The sequence below is a fragment of the Armigeres subalbatus genome, chromosome 1 (assembly GCF_024139115.2).
Source record: "Armigeres subalbatus isolate Guangzhou_Male chromosome 1, GZ_Asu_2, whole genome shotgun sequence".
NCBI lineage: Eukaryota > Metazoa > Arthropoda > Insecta > Diptera > Culicidae > Armigeres > Armigeres subalbatus.
Window position 1 is genome coordinate 202,991,066 of NC_085139.1, and position 21,945 is coordinate 203,013,010.

At 45.0% G+C, this 21,945-nt stretch overlaps 1 protein-coding gene and 1 long non-coding RNA gene across 8 annotated transcripts in view; both read left to right on the top strand.

Moving 5' to 3' along the window:
• LOC134209961 (uncharacterized) overlaps positions 1 to 10,171 on the top strand; it is an 84,358-nt gene extending 74,187 nt beyond the window's left edge. For 6 of the 7 annotated variants that reach the window (XM_062685979.1, XM_062685985.1, XM_062685997.1 and 3 more), the window contains exons 5-6: positions 9,181 to 9,303; positions 9,662 to 10,171. In XM_062685979.1, coding sequence (XP_062541963.1) covers positions 9,181 to 9,303; positions 9,662 to 9,822 — 284 coding nt within the window. In that variant the 3' untranslated portion in view covers positions 9,823 to 10,171. The remainder of the gene's footprint in view (positions 1 to 9,180; positions 9,304 to 9,661) is intronic. The other variant, XM_062686010.1, reaches the window with a different exon arrangement.
• Positions 10,172 to 17,043: 6,872 nt separating this feature from the next.
• On the top strand, positions 17,044 to 18,217 carry LOC134209997 (uncharacterized). Its single transcript, XR_009978793.1, has 2 exons — positions 17,044 to 17,740; positions 17,807 to 18,217. It is a non-coding gene; the product is annotated as an uncharacterized LOC134209997 (long non-coding RNA).
• The last annotated feature ends 3,728 nt before the right edge of the window (positions 18,218 to 21,945 follow it).

The window sequence follows — 21,945 nt, forward strand, 5'->3', positions numbered from 1 at the left end:
TGTTCTCTATGATTCAACGCAATGTGAAGCTCCTCATAAAGTGTGGAATCGATAATAACCCTGCGTTCCACCTATAATGAACCTTATCACTTTTTGTAACTAGTGTAAACTCTGTAATAAATCCCTTGGAAGGAGGCTGCCGAGCCTCTTGGAAGGAGGCTTCCGAGCCTCTTGGAAGGAGGCTTCCGAGCCTTTTGGAATGAGGCTTCCGAGCCTCTTGGAAGGAGGCTTCCGAGCCTCTTGGAAGGAGGCTTCGAGCCTCTTGGAAGGAGGCTTCCAGGCCTCTTGGAAGGAGGCTTCCGAGCCTCTTGGAGGAGGCTTCTGAGCCTCTTGGAAGGAGGCTTCCAGGCCTCTTGGAAGGAGGCTTCGAGGCCTCTTGGTGGGAGGCTTCAGGCCTGCCTCTTGGAAGGAGGTTTCCAGGCCTCTTGGAAGGAGGTTTCCAGGCCTCTTGGAGGAGGCTCTCCGAGCCTCTTGGAAGGAGGCTTCCAGGCCTCTTGGAGGAGGGCTTCCGAGCCTCTTGGAAGGAGGCTCTGAGCCTCTTGGAGGAGGCTTGAGGCCTCTTGGAAGGAGGCTTCCAGGCCTCTTGGAAGGAGGCTTGAGCCTCTTGGAAGGAGGCTTCTGAGCCTCTTGGAGGAGGCTTCCGAGGCCTCTTGGAAGGAGGCTTCCGAGGCCTCTTGGAGGAGGCTTCCAGGCCTCTTGGAAGGAGGCTTCCGAGCCTCTTGGAGGAGGCTTGAGGCCTCTTGGAAGGAGGCTTCCAGGCCTCTTGGAGGAGGCTTCCGGGCCTCTTGGAAGGAGGCTTGAGCCTCTTGGAAGGAGGCTTCCGAGCCTCTTGGAAGGAGGCTTCCAGGCCTCTTGGAAGGAGGCTTCCGAGCCTCTTGGAGGAGGCTTCCAGGCCTCTTGGAAGGAGGCTTCCAGGCCTCTTGGAAGGAGGCTTGAGCCTCTTGGAAGGAGGCTGGGGCCTCTTGGAAGGAGGCTTCCGAGCCTCTTGGAAGGAGGCTTCCAGGCCTCTTGGAAGGAGGCTTCTGAGGCCTCTTGGAAGGAGGCTTCCAGGCCTCTTGGAAGGAGGCTTCCAGGCCTCTTGGAAGGAGGCTTGAGCCTCTTGGAGGAGGCTGAGCCTCTTGGAAGGAGGCTTCCAGGCCTCTTGGAGGAGGCTTCCAGGCCTCTTGGAAGGAGGCTTCCGAGCCTCTTGGAAGGAGGCTTGAGCCTCTTGGAGGAGGCTTCCGGGCCTCTTGGAGGAGGCTTCTGAGCCTCTTGGAGGAGGCTGAGCCTCTTGGAGGAGGCTGGAGCCTCTTGGAGGAGGCTTCCGAGCCTCTTGGAGGAGGCTTCCGAGCCTCTTGGAAGGAGGCTTGAGGCCTCTTGGAGGAGGCTTCCGAGGCCTCTTGGAAGGAGGCTTCGAGGCCTCTTGGAAGGAGGCTTGAGGCCTCTTGGAGGAGGCTTCCAGGCCTCTTGGAAGGAGGCTTCCGAGCCTCTTGGAGGGCTTCCAGGCCTCTTGGAAGGAGGCTTCCTGAGCCTCTTGGAAGGAGGCTTCCAGGCCTCTTGGAAGGAGGCTTCCAGGCCTCTTGGAAGGAGGCTTCCGAGCCTCTTGGAAGGAGGCTTCCAGGCCTCTTGGAAGGAGGCTTGAGCCTCTTGGAAGGAGGCTTCCAGGCCTCTTGGAAGGAGGCTTCCAGGCCTCTTGGAAGGAGGCTTCCAGGCCTCTTGGAGGAGGCTTCCAGGCCTCTTGGAGGAGGCTTCCGAGCCTCTTGGAAGGAGGCTTCTGAGCCTCTTGGAAGGGCTTCCAGGCCTCTTGGAGGAGGCTTCCAGGCCTCTTGGAAGGAGGCTTCCGAGGCCTCTTGGAAGGAGGCTTGAGCCTCTTGGAGGAGGCTTCCGAGCCTCTTGGAAGGAGGCTTCCGAGCCTCTTGGAGGAGGGCTTCCAGGCCTCTTGGAAGGAGGCTTCCGAGCCTCTTGGAAGGAGGCTTCCAGGCCTCTTGGAAGGAGGCTTCCGGAGCCTCTTGGAAGGAGGCTTCCGAGCCTCTTGGAGGAGGCTTCCAGGCCTCTTGGAAGGAGGCTTCCGAGGCCTCTTGGAAGGAGGCTTGAGCCTCTTGGAGGAGGCTTCCGAGGCCTCTTGGAGGAGGCTTGAGGCCTCTTGGAAGGAGGCTCTGAGGCCTCTTGGAGGAGGCTTCCAGGCCTCTTGAAGGAGGCTTCCGAGGCCTCTTGGAAGGAGGGCTTCCGGGCCTCTTGGAGGAGGCTGAGCCTCTTGGAAGGAGGCTGAGCCTCTTGGAAGGAGGCTTCCAGAGCCCTCTTGGAAAGGAGGCTTCCGAGCCTCTTGGAAGGAGGCTTCTGAGCCTCTTGGAAGGAGGCTTGGGGCCTCTTGGAAGGAGGCTTCCGAGGCCTCTTGGAAGGAGGCTTCCGAGCCTCTTGGAAGGAGGCTTCCGGGCCTCTTGAAAGGAGGCTTGAGCCTCTTGGAAGGGAGGCTTCCAGGCCTCTTGGAAGGAGGCTGAGGGGCCTCTTGAAGGAGGCTTGAGCCTCTTGAAGGAGGCTTCCAGGCCTCTTGAAGGAGGCTTGAGCCTCTTGAAAGGAGGCTTCCAGGCCTCTTGAAAGGAGGCTTCCAGGCCTCTTGAAAGGAGGCTTCCGGGCCTCTTGAAGGAGGCTTCGAGCCTCTTGAAGGAGGCTTCCAGGCCTCTTGAAGGGAGGCTTCCGGGCCTCTTGAAGGAGGCTTCCAGGCCTCTTGAAGGAGGCTTCCAGGCCTCTTGAAGGGAGGCTTCCGGGCCTCTTGAAGGAGGCTTCCAGGCCTCTTGAAAGGAGGCCTGAGCCTCTTGAAAGGAGGCTTCCTGAGCCTCTTGAAAGGAGGCTCTGAGCCTCTTGAAAGGAGGCTTCTGAGAGCCTCTTGAAAGGAGGCTTCCGGGCCTCTTGAAGGAGGCTGAGCCTCTTGAAAGGAGGCTTCCAGGCCTCTTGAAAGGAGGCCTGAGGCCTCTTGAAAGGAGGCTCTGAGCCTCTTGAAAGGGAGGCTCTGAGGCCTCTTGAAAGGAGGCTGGGCCTCTTGAAAGGAGGCTTTGAGCCTCTTGAAAGGAGGCTTCTGAGGCCTCTTGAAAGGAGGCTTGAGCCTCTTGAAGGAGGCTTCCAGGCCTCTTGAAGGAGGCTTCCTGAGGCCTCTTGAAGGAGGCTTCCAGGCCTCTTGAAAGGAGGCTTCTGAGGCCTCTTGAAGGAGGAGGCTGAGCCTCTTGAAGGAGGCTTCTGAGCCTCTTGAAAGGAGGCTTCCGAGGCCTCTTGAAGGAGGCTTCTGAGCCTCTTGAAAGGAGGCTGAGGCCTCTTGAAAGGAGGCTTGAGGCCTCTTGAAAGGAGGCTTCCGAGCCTCTTGAAAGGAGGCTTCCAGGCCTCTTGAAGGAGGAGGCTGAGGCCTCTTGAAGGAGGCTTCCGAGCCTCTTGAAGGAGGCTTCCAGGCCTCTTGAAGGAGGCTTCCAGGCCTCTTGAAGGAGGCTTGGGCCTCTTGAAGGAGGCTTCCGAGGCCTCTTGAAGGAGGCTGAGGCCTCTTGAAAGGAGGCTGGAGCCTCTTGAAGGAGGCTTGAGGCCTCTTGAAGGAGGCTGTGAGCCTCTTGGAGGAGGCTTCCAGGCCTCTTGGAAGGAGGCTGAGCCTCTTGGAGGAGGCTTCCGAGGCCTCTTGGAAGGAGGCTTCCAGGCCTCTTGGAAGGAGGCTTCTGAGCCTCTTGGAAGGAGGCTTCCAGGCCTCTTGGAGGAGGCTTGAGCCTCTTGGAAGGAGGCTGGAGCCTCTTGGAGGAGGCTTCCAGGCCTCTTGGAGGAGGCTTCCGGGCCTCTTGGAAGGAGGCTTCCAGGCCTCTTGGAGGAGGCTGAGCCTCTTGGAAGGAGGCTTCCGAGCCTCTTGGAAGGAGGCTTGAGGCCTCTTGGAGGAGGCTTCCGAGCCTCTTGGAAGGAGGCTTCCAGGCCTCTTGGAAGGAGGCTGAGGCCTCTTGGAGGAGGCTTCCGGGCCTCTTGGAAGGAGGCTTCCGAGCCTCTTGGAGGAGGCTTTGAGCCTCTCTGGAAGGGGAGGCTGAGCCTCTTGGAAGGAGGCTTCCAGGCCTCTTGGAAGGAGGCTTCGAGCCTCTTGGAAGGAGGCTTCTGAGCCCTCTTGAAGGAGGCTCTGAGCCTCTTGGAAGGAGGCTTCCAGCCTCTTGGAAGGAGGCTTCTGAGCCTCTTGGAAGGAGGCTTCCGAGGCCTCTTGGAAGGAGGCTTCCGAGGCCTCTTGGAAGGAGGCTTCGAGGCCCTCTTGGAAGGAGGCTTCTGAGCCTCTTGGAAGGAGGCTTCCGAGCCTCTTGGAAGGAGGCTTCCAGGCCTCTTGGAAGGAGGCTTCCAGGCCTCTTGGAGGAGGCTTGAGCCTCTTGGAGGAGGCTGAGGCCTCTTGGAAGGAGGCTTCCAGGCCTCTTGGAAGGAGGCTTCCAGGCCTCTTGGAAGGAGGCTTGAGCCTCTTGGAAGGAGGCTTCCAGGCCTCTTGGAAGGAGGCTTGAGGCCTCTTGGAGGAGGCTTCCGAGCCTCTTGGAAGGAGGCTTCCGAGGCCTCTTGGAAGGAGGCTTCCGGGCCTCTTGGAAGGAGGCTTCCAGGCCTCTTGGAGGAGGCTGAGCCTCTTGGAAGGAGGCTTCCAGGCCTCTTGGAGGAGGCTTCCAGGCCTCTTGGAAGGAGGCTTGAGGCCTCTTGGAAGGAGGCTCGAGCCTCTTGGAAGGAGGCTTCCCGAGCCTCTTGGAAGGAGGCTTCCTGAGCCTCTTGGAAGGAGGCTTCTGAGCCTCTTGGAAGGAGGCTTCCAGGCCTCTTGGAAGGAGGCTTCCAGGCCTCTTGGAAGGAGGCTTCCGAGCCTCTTGGAAGGAGGCTTCGAGGCCTCTTGGAAGGAGGCTTCCGAGCCTCTTGGAAGGAGGCTTCCGGGCCTCTTGGAAGGAGGCTTGAGCCCTCTTGGAGGAGGCTTCTGAGGCCTCTTGGAAGGAGGCTGAGGCCTCTTGGAGGAGGCTGAGCCTCTTGGAAGGGCTTCCAGGCCTCTTGGAAGGAGGCTTCTGAGGCCTCTTGGAAGGAGGCTGAGCCTCTTGGAAGGAGGCTTCCGAGGCCTCTTGGAAGGAGGCTGAGCCTCTTGGAAGGAGGCTTCCGAGCCTCTTGGAAGGAGGCTTCCAGGCCTCTTGGAAGGAGGCTTCTGAGCCTCTTGGAGGAGGCTGAGCCTCTTGGAAGGAGGCTTCTGAGGCCTCTTGGAAGGAGGCTTGAGCCTCTTGGAGGAGGCTTCCAGGCCTCTTGGAAGGAGGCTTCCGAGCCTCTTGGAAGGAGGCTTGAGCCTCTTGGAAGGAGGCTTCCGAGCCTCTTGGAAGGAGGCTTCAGAGCCTCTTGGAAGGGAGGCTTCCGAGCCTCTTGGAGGAGGCTTGAGCCTCTTGGAAGGAGGCTTCCAGGAGCCTCTTGGAGGAGGCTTCTGAGCCTCTTGGAAGGAGGCTTCCAGGCCTCTTGGAAGGAGGCTTCTGAGCCTCTTGGAAGGAGGCTTCTGAGCCTCTTGGAAGGAGGCTTGAGCCTCTGGGAAGGAGGCTTCGAGCCTCTTGGAATGGGGCTTGAGCCTTTGGAAGGAGGCTTCCGAGCCTCTTGAAATGAATCTTACTAGCCTTTTTATATAAGGCTTCCAAGCCTCTTGAAAGTACACTTTTGAGCCTATTGAAAGGAGGATTTGGAGCATCTGTAAAAAAAGATTACGAGCTGCTTGGAGGAAAGCAGAAAGATTACGAGGCTTTCGAGACGCTGATAAGAAGGCTTCCAAATCTCTTGCAACGAAGCTACTTTAGTTTTTTTTTTCGGAAAAAGCCTTGTATCTAATATTGTGGGCTTCGTGACCGTGCAGTTAGCGACGTCCATTGTCTAGATGAAGGGAACTGGCCTACACCCCTAGCTGCTGGTCTAGCCACGGCAGCTGTCCGGGGTGGGCGCAGAAGGCCTCTTTTGTTCCGGGTATCAGGGTCACTGGTGTGGGGAGGTTTTCGGGAGTGTGAAGGCCTAACTGTGATTTTAACAACGACTTTTATTCAAACGGCAAATAACACTTACGAGTGGATGAATAGCTGGCTTTCAAAAGCAGGGGGCCGACGGCTGTACGATTAGGTAGTCGGCGGGTAGCTAGGTGGCCAGGTGGGCAACGGCGGGTTGCCGAACGCTTCAGGCGATTAACGATGTGGTAGGCGGGCCGCGTTGCAGAAGGCGGCCGCCGGGAAGCTGTTCAGTAATGCGGCCAACGGGTGACCGAGGTGGCCGTCGAGCGGTTGAACGATGCGGGAGCCAACGGATGGCTAAGTGGCGATGCGGCTAGCTGGCGATAAAGTCGCCACCGGACGATGATGTGGCCAACGCTTTGCCATCAGACAGTGATGCAGCCAACGGGGTTGTAAAGCAGCCACCAAGTGACGGAACGGTGTGGTCCCTCAAGTAACATTTTTGGTTTTATTACGGTCATGAAAACCATTATTAGTCCTACATGACTTTTTAAAAACCAGCATAAAACCAAAATGTTGCTACGGCGGCAACCGGTTCTTGGTCGACACTATGGCCGACTGGTCGTCGGACGATGATGCAGTCGACGGGTGCCTTGGCGGGAATCGAATGTAGCTGACGAGTCCTTAGCGGTGGTGCAACCGGCGGGTGGCCTGACGGTGGTCTAGCGGGTCCTGAAGTCCTGAACCGCCGGTGGGAGGCCGGACGGGGATCTAGCCGACGTGTGTTCGAATGATGATGCAGTTGTACCTGCAATGGCGGCTGACAGCCGACAGGAGTGTTAATGTGGCCGAGCAGGGTGTAGAAATTCACAACCAGATAGCTGCGATAACGTGGCAGTCAAATGACATGGTTGTTAGCGTCGCTGGTGGAAAGGCACGCCGAAAATCACTCTTGAAATCACAAGCACTACTTTCCACCATCAAACCACAATACAGACTCCCCGTCAATCGCCCTGGTTTTGTTTGTCTCTGTTCTTGATTGAGTACTCCTTCTTCACAAGCGCGCGTTTGGTCTTTCCTCCTATCCTTCAATCACACGGGTGGAGGTTGCTCACTCGCCTGGTTTGCGTTTCGATCACCCACCCCATAAATTTAAATTCACCGTTTGAAAAAGCAAAAGAACTTCACGCTTTAATTATTTAAGTATGATAATTAAATGTTACCGCTGGTAACAATTGTTTCATTATATTTGTGCTATAATTTCAATTTATAAAAGAAACTAAATATGCGCTGGATTTCAAACCCAAAAGTTTGTTTATGGATCCATTATCCATTTGATAGCATATACAGTAGGGTGGCTCAAAAAACACTTTTTCAAATTTTTTGATGGGCCGTCCTCTTATTCGGTTCTATTTGATGCCCTGATGCTCTGGATAAAATTTCAGCCAAATCGGTCAAAGTTTGGGCGGTGCTAAACTCGTTGGAAGTTTATATGGAAAAATGTATGCAGAAACATCCAAAACAGTGATTTGCAGTTGAACGGCACAATTTACGATCAAGGATCATGATACTCATTCAGTTTTTGTAGAATTAAATACAGAATGTTATGCTGAAAACCGCGAGGAAAACCATCAAAAAAGTTGAAAAAAAATTTCCCATACTAATTTGAGCCACCCTAATATACAGTAGGGTGGCTCAAAAAACACTTTTTCAAATTTTTTGATGGGCCGCCCTCTTTTTCGGTTCTATTTGATGCCCTGATGCTCTGGACAAAATTTCAGCCAAATCGGCCAACGTTTGGGCGGTGCTAAACTCGTTGGAAGTTTATATGGAAAAATGTATGCAGAAACATCCAAAAACAGTGATTTGCAGTTGGACGGCACAATTTACGATCAAAAACCATGATACTCATTCATTTCTCGTAGAATTAAATACAGAATATTATGCTGAAAACCGCGAGAAGATTAGAGTTTGTTGGGCAAAAATATTAGCATTTTACTGGAGTGTTGTAGGGGTGAATTTATTTCTTTTCAAAGGTAAAAGAAACGAAATTTGCTCAAACCCCACTTCAGAGAAATGCTAATAACAGCTGGCAAACTCTAATCTTCTCAAGTGGTTTTCTGCATAACATTTTGTATTAAATTCTCCAAGATCTGAATGAGTATGATGGTTCTTCATCGTAAATTGTGCCGTCCAGCTGTAAATCGCCGTTTTTCGGTGTTTCTGCATACATTTTCTCATGTTAACTTCCAACGAGTTTAGCACCGCCCAAACGTTGACCGATTTGGCTGAAATTTTGTCCAGAGCATCAGGTCATCAACAGAATTGAATAAAAGGCGGCCCATCAAAAAATTGAAAAAGTTTTCCCATACTAATTTGAGCCACCATAATATACAGGCTAGGTTTAATGTGAGCAAAAGTGTCCTCGGACTGGGCATGAAATACCAGGCAGTCTAAACTGGGTCACTGGAGCTGCAGTAGAGCTAACACTTTCTAACTGCCGGATTAAATCTGACTGTGAAACTATGTAATACAGACAGCTTTCTTCCATAAAATCACTGTCAGCCGGTGGGGGTAAGTTTGAACACACAAACAAAAATTGTAAAATGTAATTTTTGAAATTTTTCAGTTTTTGAGTTATGCCCGTATTGCACGAATCCATCGATTTATGATATTATGTTCATAGGATTTTTAGATAATATTGAACGAATACGAGAATTATGTTGGTGGATTTTAGGATCCTCAATTTTGATTCTTCACTGATATTTGTATTTCGATGATGGATCAAAAAATAAAAATTGGGCTATTATATTACAATTATTACAATTACAATTTGAATATAGAATTTGGTGACTTAATATGCAGGATAGAATTGAAAGTGGATTCGGAATTTTTACATTGGATTGAATGCATAGTATACAAAACACAAGTATGGAGAAGGAAGTACTATAAAAATTTAGTAAGACACAAATGCCATTGATATCAAACGAAAGACAAAAGCAATCCACATTGAGTCACTTTTGCGAAGAATTTCACATCGTAAAGTTGTGTAGCTGAGCTGTTGCTATTCGTCTAGTTCTAGTAGCTCTAAATGGCCGACTCCTCAAGACAAAACGGTTAGCATCGGTTATCATCCCCCCGTCTTGACTCTATGTCTGGTGATGAGAATTCCATCTACATCTAGAATTGTGAAACATTTCGCATTCTATCAATCCAACCACTCTTACAATAAATATCTCTTCTATATCTTCTTTTTACCTTTCCACAGCTCCAGTGAAGGAATCCAAGGGCTACGACGACGAAGATATTCCTGCTTCAGCCCCAGTCAAGACCGCCAAGGCCCCAGCTATCGGTAAAATTGCAGATAATGTTGTTTTTGCTTTAACGAAACGTAATTTAAACCATTAATCTTCTCCGTTCTTATCTTTCTTGTTCTGTACCCCACTCTCTTTCTTTATCAATCTACTTTTACCTGTAATTACGCTGTACTCTGAACTTCTGCATGATTTAACGAATCATCGAATTTCAATCTCACCTTCGGTTTCTCAATTCAATAAATATTCACGATATTCTCTCAAATAACCTCACTCTTTTTCTTTCTCTCTACTTCTACTTTTTCAACGACCTCATCACATTTTCTCTCATCTTTTTCCTCTGCTCATCTCGTCCCCCGCCCTAATCGCATACTTCTCTCCTTCTCTTCTCCCACCTCCCATCCGCCATGCGAAACACAACTTATCCAATTCCAGTCCCGAAGGGGCGCCGCTTCGGTCCCGCCCGGAAAGAACCCGAGCAGAGCGCAGCGCAGTCCGAGCAGAACGAACAGAGCAACGCGGACAACAACGGGGCCAAGTCGCTGTCCAGTCGCCTGGGGCGGTCCCGATTCGCACTGAACAAGCCACAGCAGTAGACGAGCGCGCACACGTGTGAGGGACATTAGTCCTATGAGAGTGAATGTGAGAAGGTTTTTTGCTTTTAGGAGTATTAAGGATTCTTTTCAAAAAGTGCTTAGAGAAAATTTATGCGAGTGCATTTGAAGTGGAAACAAATGTTTCGCCAGAAGACGGTGTAATGAAAATAAATAGGAATGTTCAACATGCACGAACTGCTGATGGTGCATATGATATAGGAAAGTTGTAACATCATGATAATTAAACTAGTTGACTATAAGATGAAAAGAAGCGTCATGTGGTATCAGATGCTTATATTGCAACAAATTGTAAGATAATAGTTCGAAATAAATAAAAATATGAAAACTACTTATTTGTTCGTTAATTCAATCAAGACTGTATGTTATTTTGGATCTCTCCCTTAAATGATAATGATAGCCGATGAATGAGAGATATTATTTTCTCACACTCATTACAAATCATGAAAACAAAACGGAGAATACGTGAAGTAGAAGCCCCACCCCCACTCCCGCATTACAAAAAAGTAATTTTGTGCTATTTGATTAATCTGTGATTAACTTTTTTTTAAATAAATTTCCATTAAGGAATTTTGATAAACCAACAATGTTCTATATTTCTAATCTGTAGCATAAGAACCATACCATACTCACCATACCCACCGTATGTAACATACCGCAAGAGACGTTTTTCGCAAGCTGTTACGATGATGATCTATCTGTTTCGGGTGCTAGTAGTTATCCCACAGTTATTAACTGCAAGGTTGCCAAGCCATATTATCATTTCTGCATTCTTATATCATGAAGCTAACGTCACGATGACACTTTTATGCCCAGGGAAGTCAAGAAATGTTCAACCCGAAACCGGTCAGAGAATCCCAACCACCTTCAGCATGGCATCTTTGGCATCCAAAGATTGGGACTTGTTGACGTTGATAATTAGAACTGTCACAGAGAAGCATTCGGCCAGGTCGTTCAGCTTACTCTGAATAACAAAGCACTGTTGCACTAATTGGGCATGACATGACTGAAGGCGTTTCCAGGATGCCTTCATTGGGGGTAGTCTGACTTGCCAATGTCCCCAAGTCAACCAACTTGGATTTTGGAATGGAATTTATGCTCGTTTGTTTACGTTTTGCACTGAAAATGAATAATCGAGGTGGTTGAAGAATTCGTGTACTTGGGCTCACTGACTGGTGACCTGGCACCAAACTGACTATCTACAAAACGCTTATTAGACCGGTAGTTCTCTACGGACACGAGACCTGGACGATGCTCTTGGAGGACCAACACGCACTGGGAGTTTTCAAAAGGAAAGTGTTGCGTACCATATATGGTGGAGTGCAGATGGCGGACGGTACGTGGAGGAGACGAATTAACCACCAGTTGCATCAGCTGTTGGGAGAACCATCCATCGTTAACACCGTGAAAATTGGCGGTGGGCCGGGCACTTAACCAGAATGTCGGATAGTAATCGGGTGAAAATGATTCTCGATAACGATCCGACGGGAACAAGACGGCGAGGTTCACATCGGGCAAGGTGGATCGATCAGGTGGAGGACGATTGGCGGACCCTCCGCTGGCTGCGTGGTTGGTTACGTGGAGCCATGGGCCGAGCTGAATGGAGAAAACTTTTATGTGCAGCGCAGGCCACTCCAGCTTTAGTCTGGTAATAAATTAATAAATAGATGGCGATCTTCTCACAACTACAATTAGCGTGAAGCTGAACAAAAACTGAAACATGAAAAAATATCTTTGGCAAAATAAAGACAAACATAAAGATACTTTTCTGAAAATATGGGAATTGTTCTTCAGGAAACTATATAGTAGATTTTTTCTGCATTTCAGTCAAATCACATAAATTTATTATTTGTTTGGAAATTCAAACATATTTTTCTCTGAAAATTCCTTATTATTGGTTACTTATTATATTATATAAAATTCCTTCATTTGAAGAAATTTCTCTTAGATTGGTTTCAGATAATCTTCTAGTAAATCCATTGGTAAATCCATCAAGAATTTATCTTAAAAAAGACTCAAACCAGGAACTCCATCGCAAACTTCTCCAGGAATTACTTCAGAAATTCTCCAGGAAATCATTTGGGAACTCCTTCGGATACTTCCACAAAAATTCCTTCGGTTCTTGGAGGAATTTTCGGCAGAATACCAAGAATTTCAGAATTCCAAAACGAATTCCTGAGGAATTCTTGAAGAAACTCTTGGGGGAACTTATAAAAAGATTTCTGAAGGAATTCTTGAGATAATTCCCGGGAAAATCTTGATGGAATTTTTGGGAGAAAAAGGGGGAGAGTTTCTAGAAAAATTCCCGGGGTTATTGTTCTAAGATATTGCTATGAATTACGGGAAAAAACTCTCGGAAAATCCTGACGGGTTTTTGGATATTCTTTTGTAGAAATTTTAGGGGATGTATCGGCTGAAATTTTGTGAATACCGGCATGATTTTCCGAGAGAATTCCTTAAATAATTTCCAGAGGAATTTCAGGGGTAAATTTTTGGAGGTAATCCCGGAAGACTTTTGACGAAATTTCCGAAAGAACATCTGAAGAATCAGCCAGATGAACTTGAAGACGAATTTCTCAAGGAATTTCCGGGATAATTCCCGAAGAAAAAAATCTCTGAACAATTTTCCGGGACAATTCTTGAAGGAATTTTCGGAAGAATTCCCAGGGCTATCGAGGTGGGTATAGAGGGCTTCCACGTGAGTTTGTGAAGAAATTCCAAGGGAATTTTTGGAAAGGGGGTGTGCATATGCTACGAGGGCAACTTCAGAGAGATTGTCAGGAGGATTTTTCATGACGTATAATTTAACAACTTTTCATATTCTGGGCCAGTCTCGTGCACATGTGCTTATTAAACCAGGTTGGGTACATATCGATATTGAGGTCATTGCAAAAGCCTTGGTTGATTCGATAGATATTTGGATGGTACTTGAGAACGTACCATGGAGTACCATGAACTTCTCATATTCAAGAGAATTGGGTTTACATGATGCCTATTGAACCAGATTGAGTATATGCTGACGATGAAAACATTGCAAAAGCTTTGGTTGATCTGGTAGATAAAGGTTGAACTGGAAAACGTTTTGGAGAACCTTGAACGTCTCGTATTGCTGGAAATAGATCACTGTCTCATCAATCAGGATGACTCAACACGATTGAGTGTTAAGAATTGTCAAACAATGTGGTATAGGATCTAACCATTTTAGATTCATCTGCATCCTCTCAGAAGCGAATCTTCCCAGGGTTTCGGTTATGTGGGTCTCCACGGTATAATCAAACCGGGCCTATGATATTTTTCCTGCAAACCGACCGCCTGGTAAAAAACTTTGCTGTAGAAAGTGGGGACCAAGCTTTCATCTGTGATGTTTCATAGCCAATCTAAAACGCTGGGCTTATATGACCCATATGTCCCGAAATGGGTTAAGTCAGATGTGAAATTATTACGTAGCATATGAAGGACCCCACGCATGTGCCATGATTAAAACATATTAAAATTTTAACTAAAATCGTGCAGAAAACGAAAAAAAAAGTTTTTTTTATGTACTACTATCGAGCTAAATTGTACGTGCAATCGAGGGTACGTACTATCGAGGTATGCCTGTAATGCTAATTTTTAACTTAGCTATGCGATAGCAGTGGTTCGTAAGTGCGAACACTTGCCATGAAGAAAGGTCGTCTTCACATCGTACTGCTTGACAATCATTTTTCGTATCGCCGCAACAGACATCAGGGTCCGGAACGTATTTTGACTGACCACGCGGTGGTACCATAGCGTTGACTAAAATCTTGAGCTACCTACCACGCCTTGTACCGGATTACTTCGCCGTTCTGATTCCTTCTTCATCTTGAAACCCCATTTACAGCCAACAGCACGCTTCCTTCGGGAAGGTCAACCAGGTCCTAAGTGTCGTTGGAACTGATTGAGTCTATCTCCTCCAACATCGCCTGCTTCCACTGGTCGCTTTAAGAATTGGACATTGCTTTTTGGAAACTCTTCGGCTCCTCATGAACCAGCGGTCCTTCAACGCACGCATACCTGTCAGGTGGCTTACCTCGATTGATCCTTTCAGACCTCCGGATTGGCAGGTCATCTGGTTGATCTTTATTCGGTAGCTCTTCATCCACTGGATCCTCCCATTCATCGTCGTTATCGGATTGGACTTCATCTGGTTCGATAGATTCATGCAATTCAATGTTCGCTGGAGGAATGCTTGAAGGAATCGCTAACTCTTCTACTTTAGCTTCGTCTAATGGTTGGCAAGTATCCATCGCGCCTCACGACTATTTTTCCGCTTCTTGGATCCAGCAAACGATACGCTTTCGAAACATCATTGTATCCAACGAACTTGAGCTTTAATGCTCGTATTGGTCCTTAGATATCGCCAAAGATGCAGACTCCTTATATTGACGGATCACAAACAAACCTCCTGCCAACTCAGCAACTGCAGCAATATTTCCATTTCTCATAAAATGAGCGTCACTTCTCTCAAACAGAACTGTGGAATCTTTCTCCACCAACCGCTTGACCGAAAAAAAGGTTGGATTTCATTTCAGGAACACTCAGCATTGTATCCAACGTAATCACCCGGCGGTTGTCGGCACCATCTCACCAGTTCCTCGGCCATTTGAATGCGTCTTCATGCCGATGGCAACCCAAACCGCTGCACACTGGTAATTTCCAAAAGCAAAAAGCTCGAAATTCAATTACTCCAGTTGACACTGCAAAATTTTCAGAAAGTATATGTGAAGGGAAAAAGTGCGATGAAATGATTGCGCGGGGTTTCGTGCTGGTCAGACCACTCCACTATGGTCCAGGATACAAATTTACGCGGAAAGATGAATTTTACGCCAAAACTATATTTAGAAAAAAAACTGTTGTTCTAAGAAATTGTTCGAAATAGTAAGGCCATCATTATGGTTCTACCAAAAAATAGGGTGGCTCATCATATAAAAAAAATTAGAAAATTTTTTTTTATTTCTCAGAATATTGACATGTTATGTTCTACAAAGTTGTAACGCAGCTTATTCCAATCAATTTTGCTTAAAAACTTTTTCTGTAGCTCTTAAGTTGGCTGATTTAGAGTAATTTTACCTAATTGGATTATGGTGTGCCTAAAAATAGTATTTTTATCTACTTTTTTTTGTTTTAGATTTTTCGAAAAAGTCGTCTTCAGGTGACTTTTAGAGCTCAAAGAACATGTCAATATTCTGAGAAATAAAAAAAATATTTTCTATTTTTTTTATATGATGGATCACCCTATTTTTTGGTAGTACCATAATGATAGCCTCATTATTTCGAACAATTTTGTAGAACAACAGTTTTTTTTCTAAAAAAATATAGTTTTGGCGTAAAATGCATCTTTCCGCGTAAATCTGTATTCTGGACCATAGTGCACTTCAAAGTGCCTATTTTGCCCCAAACGTTAGTTAGAGGAATAGCAGAAATCTCGCTTAACTTTTCAAAAGGACCTAAGTAACATTTTTTTTTAATTAATTTGAGTACTGCAATCGAAACCTTTCATGTTTTTCTGTTGATTGCTCTATTCAAATTAATTCATTAAAAAAAGGTAACTTAGGTCCTTTTGAAAAGTTAATCGAGAAATATTGTAATTTCGGGGGAATTTGGGCAAAATGGACACTTTAAAGTGGTCTGACCAGCACAAAATCCCGCGCAATCGATTCATCGCACTTTTTCCCTTCACATATACTTTCTGGAAATTTTGCGGCGTCAGCTGGAGTAATTGAATTTCGAGCCTTTTGCTTTTGAAAATCCCCAGTGTGCAGCGGTCAGCACTGTCTCGTCCAGGTGGTAAAAAAAAACTCACGTCGATTAGCGAAGTCCAGGGTGGCCAGTGAATTCTCCCGGTGTTTTGAAAAAAAAATTCCCGATACAAAATGTGTATATTTGAAACATAACCGAATAAAAACTCGAATTTATAATACCAAAAAGAGTTCTCTTTTAGCAAACTTCTGCAGCATAATTTTGATATGAGGCTCTACAAAGGCGTTACAAATCAATCAAGCCGCTATTTATTGTTCACACTAAACATGCAAAATTATCACATGTTTTTTTGCGAAGAACGTAGAATTCTCGCTTTTTTACTTGATTTAAGAGACCTTTAACCCAGGACTGGCTCGTCTTTAAATCCTTGCTTTCAGCAATGGATAACACAGCAGTGAGCCGAATCAGACATGATTTGATTTGAATCGTGAACGAGTTTTGAGATTTTCTGAACATTGTGACTTTTTTATTATGGCTAAAAATTTGATTAGAAATACAGATTATGTAATGTGTTTCAAGTGTTGATATCTATTAGATAATTTTAATCATATTATACAGACATTTTCAAATAATAACAATGCCTATTGTTTGATTATTTGAGTCCAGCAATTTAAAAAAAAACCCTCAGACATACGCCTTAATTATTAAAATACCGATTCATCGGTGCCCACCAATGTGTCTTGAGAAGCAGTACCCTTTTCAAGACTGAATTTGCAATAAAACTGTGAACATATTTCAATCAGAAACTTATTCCACATAGCAGTTACTCCATTCCTACGGAAGTTCCGTCAATTCCTCCGAGAATTCTTCCGGGAATTCGTTCGGAAGTTATTCATACATTTTGTAATTTTTTTTTGCAGGAATTGTAAACAAGACTTTGTTAAGTTATAGCAGCGTTCGTTTATTACACAACACCAAATATTCAAACATCTCTGTAACACGTTTATTCAAATGAGCATAATTCTCAAAATCATACCAACAATGTTCTATTGGTGAAAGTAAAAAACGAGCTGTTTTACTGAACCTAAACTTCGTATTTTTAAAACACTGATTATGTCACAAATTATTAAAGTGTGGAATTGTGAATCAAATTTCCATCATCGGAATTTCTTGGTGCATCTTGAGGATCTCGAGAAACACTAATTTTTAATTTGCACTTAAAGAAACACTAACATTAATTTTAATTTTTAATAGTGTAATTTGATGAATTCCCACAATTGTTCCCATCCCAAATGTTGCAAAATTTATAAAAAAAAATTAAAAGATTATACAAAACATATTTGTTCAAATTGGACAACCCAGAAAGAATCGATTATTAATTAATTAAGATTTTTTTTTTGTCTCTTTATTAAGGAGACTTTGAGCCCGAGGTTGGCTCGTCTCCGAGATTAAGATTATTTAAAAACATTACGAAGAGATTTAGGGCCGATGTCCACGTAGCGGTTTTGAACTTGCGTGCACGCGGCGTCCACGCATTTGCGGTAGGAAGTACCCAACATCACATAGAATCATGCACACGCACTTGCGTTAACGCGGCATCGACTCGCGTCTCATTTGCGGCGAAAGCTACCGCAAAGTCACCGCTTTTCCCCACAGGAACGCAGCGTGCACGCGAGTATTTTTTTGACATTTATCTATTCTTTTTCTTTCCAACAAGATTTCTAGTGGGAAAATCTGCAGAAAGAATCTGTCAGAGCGAAATCAAAACAAACAAAAATACTTCGCAAATCAGTTCATTTTGGTTTCGCAAATTAGTTTGCAAATAACAAAACGTTTCAAATCTAACTTCTTTAAATAATAGTGCTAGTAATAGTTCGGAGCAGCAAGTGTTTCTATCGCTCCTATGTTAATACCAGCCGTGATCAACACACCTTGGGAAAGAAGTGACAAGCAAACATCCCAGGCTGGCGAATAGTGTTAAAGTCAACCGAAATATGTGCGCGATAGTGACGTTGATTGTACCAACTTTATCAGAATAAATTGATTTCCGAACAGACGGCGATGTGACAGTTTTGGACTGAATGACGGAGCAGGCAAAATACAACCAACAAAGTGTATTCCGCGGGACCCTGTATAAACCAAGGCAGGCGATACCAGTTCCATGGGAAGAATAATAAATGTAAGTTCGATACCGAGATTCCTATATGTTAGCTTTTCTATTGCTGATAGATAAACATGTTTTTAGGAATGTTGACGTAAGGATGTCGTCAAACAATGTGGATTGCAATTGCAAAAAGAAGCGGGACCACATTATGAGATGGTGGCGAGCCACAGTAAGACTCCGGGATCAGTGCGACTCTTCTAGTATTGTGGGCAACGCTATTGCGATAGGTCCGTATTGCAGTGGAGTGAAAATCGGCTGCAGTATCTGACCAAAATGTTTAATAAACTTTTATTCCAGAACAAAATGATTCGTCCCTATTTAGCTGATAAATTAAATTAATAAAGAATCGTACCCCAAAGACAACATATGATGGATTCAAGATAAGCATAATTGAATGTGTGGATCCACAATTATTCAAGATTAATCTACCCCTATGAAGTAATAAATTTAAGTTGGAAATAAAGAATAAAGAACATTATGAAATTATAACAATAATATTTATTATAATTGTAGAAAATATATTGGGATAAAGCAAAGCAATGTCAAATTTTTGCCTCTCTGTATTGAAAACGTGTTTTCGGATTGTTGGCATGATTTCAATTTCACAGCTCAACAATTAATTTCGGAAGTTCGAACTTTTCATTTTAGAAGTAGATAATGGGTGACTTTTAAATCGACAGTTAATTGATTTTTCTATACTCTCTACTAGATAGTATCAATGGAACTTTTTATTTTGGGATAATACTGAGTTACTTGTTCTAGTCTTGCATCAGATAGGTATGTAAAAGCTAATGACATGTTTTTAATAGCATTACCCATTGATTCTTGTTCGGGGGCAATGAGCTTCATTCAAATCAAAATCAAACTTTTAAATTTGTAATTCTTTAAATATTTCACGTTTGATGTCTTTATGTGAATCGATAACTCGATTCATATTGGAACAGAATGGAAAATGACAAACTGACAACAGCTGGCAGGCGGATGACATTTGGCGTGACAGATTGGTTTGACGTTAGAAGTTTTGCGGCAAATTACCACTTGTCGTGTGCATTCATAGCCTGATTCAACGCCGAGTAACGCTGCGTCAACGCAGCTTGAAAAACCGCTACGTGGACATCGGCCCTTAGATCGAATTAAATCTGATTTTTTTTCTTCAAATGTTTACTTAGCTAAGTCTAGGATCTGTAAACTCATAATTTGTTTATGTTTTCAGTACACAAATCAAAATGTAGGCTCTAAAACTTAACGCGTAGTCAAGTCTACTTATTATTTCATTCAATCAACTACACTACGGGACCCCCTGTTGCTTGGTTACTTTGGATTGTTTTTTATCCGCTTTCCAGGCTTTGAATTTTTCACTATAGATCTTCATATGGCCGGGTTTCTTACAAAACAAGCACCTATCACAACCCGCCTTTGATCCTACTTGCAATGTGGTCTCCAATTCGTCGTCCATCTTGATCCGATTCATCCGTTTCTGCCACTCATCGATCAGCTTTCCTTTCATCAGGTCCAGCGTCAGATCTTTTTCCGCCTTGGCCTCTAGAGCGGCAAGATTCCTCCGGTAGGCTGCTCAGCAGAAAACCATTTCAGCATTCGTGTATCATGAGGCTAACACGATGATACTTTTCAGCCCAGGGAAGTCGAGACAATTTCCAATCCGAAAATTGTCTAGACTGGCACCGGGAATCGAACCCAGCCACCCTCAGCATGGTCTTGCTTTGTTGCCGCGCATCTTACCGCACGGCTAAGGAGGGCCCTCCTGGTTACATATGAGTTGCATTAACATTCGTGGAACATGTGTGCTGCTAGGGATGGCTACCAGCCACTGTTCCTCGAGCACGTTGTTGGGCTGCAGGTCGTTCAGCTTCACGAAAACGTGGGGAATGTCTTCTTGACGTGGAATTTTTTAAGCTTTTCCCCTGCTTCGGCAGTAGATTTGGCCTTCCTAACGTGTACCAACTGATTGTCTTCCACGGGCAGTCCAACAGCACTTGTTCATCCTTTATCTTCCAGGCAGTGGTTTCCGGTTCAAGATTCTTATCCTTTACGGCGGTCCAAGATCCTTCCTTTACTAGAAGCAGCTTCATACGGAAACTCCAGTTGCCGTAATTGGTACCACAGAGCTTCGCAAACGACTCGGTGTTGAACTTAATCTGTAGTCTGAAACTGAAACAATCGTTTACGTTTGGGTCACAACAACAATTCCGCACTCAAAGTTCGACAACAATTGGTTCTAAAAGATCCCGGCGTTCTACGTTGAAATTTACGAATTGTCTATTTTTACGGATGTTTTTCCAGGGGACCACCCGGTAGTCACAATGCACTATGGTCCAGAATACAGATTTACGCGGACTTTAGGGGCTTTTCAAAACGCATGTTTTGCTATAAGAATATCGTCTGTATCTTCTTCCATTGTCGAATTATATCAATTTATTTGAAAAAAAAATGATCTTAGTTAAATTGGTAAAACTTGAGATAAAAAAAATAACATATCTCCAATTTTTTGACATAATAAGGAATATGAATTTCTCTTTCAAATGCCGTGTGAATATATTTTTTTGGTCTGCCCTAACCGGAGATATCGACTTATGAAAAAAATTTAATTTTGACAGAAAAACGATTATAACTTTTGATCGGAAAAAAGATATTGAGCATTTTTTGAGCTCTAAGGGTCACCTAAAGACAACTTTTTCGAGAAATCTAAAACATCCGCGTAAATCTGTATCCTGGACTATAGTGCAATGGTCCGTGTATGGATGACAACAATTCCATACTCAGGGTTCGACAAGAAATGGTTCCTAAAAAAATCCTGGTGCTCTACGATGGAATTTTCTAATTGACCAATATTACGGATGTTCCGGATCTTCCAGTGGATCACCCTGTGGCCACAATAGTCTATGTGTGATCAAAACATCAATTCCGTACTCAAGGTTCGACAAGAAATGATTCTAAAAAATTCCGCCACTCTACGGTGGAATTTTCGAGTTGACAATTATTACTGATGCTCCGCACCTTTCAGGGGACCACCTGGAGGCCACAATGTGTGTGATCAAAACATCATTTCTATACTCTATACTCAATGTCGTCGATGGTCGGAAATTCCATGGGGAAGCAACAAACCATCAGCTCAAACACAAAGTTACTAGAGAAAAACTGTTTGTCAGACGATTGTAGAGACTAAATTGGTCTGACTAACTTGAGGGCGGAGTCAATGTTGTACATGTCGGAGCGATTGTGGGGCCTCATATTCAGAACTCTGCTCATATAAGCCGTATAATGCGCTTCGATGATAATTCGATAACCTGTTCCGAGATGACTAAGTGTGACAATATAGCTTACACATCGCCTCTGGCCGCCGGAATGCGGGTTAGCCTAATGATAAACTGGCTGTTCAATACCTACTAACCCTTTCACCTTCCGCCATTTAACCGTTAGTATAAACTTAAGCTTTACCGAACGGTTTAAGGTTGCTTGCAAATGAAACTTTCATGCAAGCTTGAGCAGAAGAAACGCTTTCTGTAACGTTAGCGAGCTTTTTTTAGGGGTGAGTGAACAAAAACGACGCAAATGAATCCTCTGCCCGGACTCCGATCGGTTTGAGTAATAGAGGTAATAAACTATAGAGGACTATTGTCGCTGCGGTTTCCTTTGTTATCGTCCCCAAACATGTTGGGTATCTATCTGTCAAAACGTACTGATTTTTCCTTCGTTGACATTTAGTGCCCTATCATCGCCAGCAAAAGATGTTTCGCCAGTGACGACAGCGCCAATCTTCCTCTATAGTTTAAGTTCAGTCCTGAGTAAAACTAATCTCTACAAATAGTCGATATCAACCTGGATACCTGCTTGGCGACGTTACACCTACGCCTGGCCTATTCTAGAACTCCAAAATCGTCAGATTTTGAAAATGATGATGCTCCTGTTTCTTCGAACGTTTAGGCGTAATGGCGTAAGTTCGCCCATCGCGGCAAGATAACATATCAGCGGAAGGGGCGATTTCTATACAAGAAATCCAAGCGTTTAATGCAGATATTGTATTAAATAATACAAAATTGTGATACAATCCAATACAATGGTTGTATTAAAATCTTGCGAAATTGTATATGCCAAAATTTTAAAGGTTCTTACGCATAACTGTATCAAAATCTGCCATGTTATCAACATCTGGCTTCTTTATCCAAAGTCCAACAAAATAATCGCAAGATTCAATATTTGTC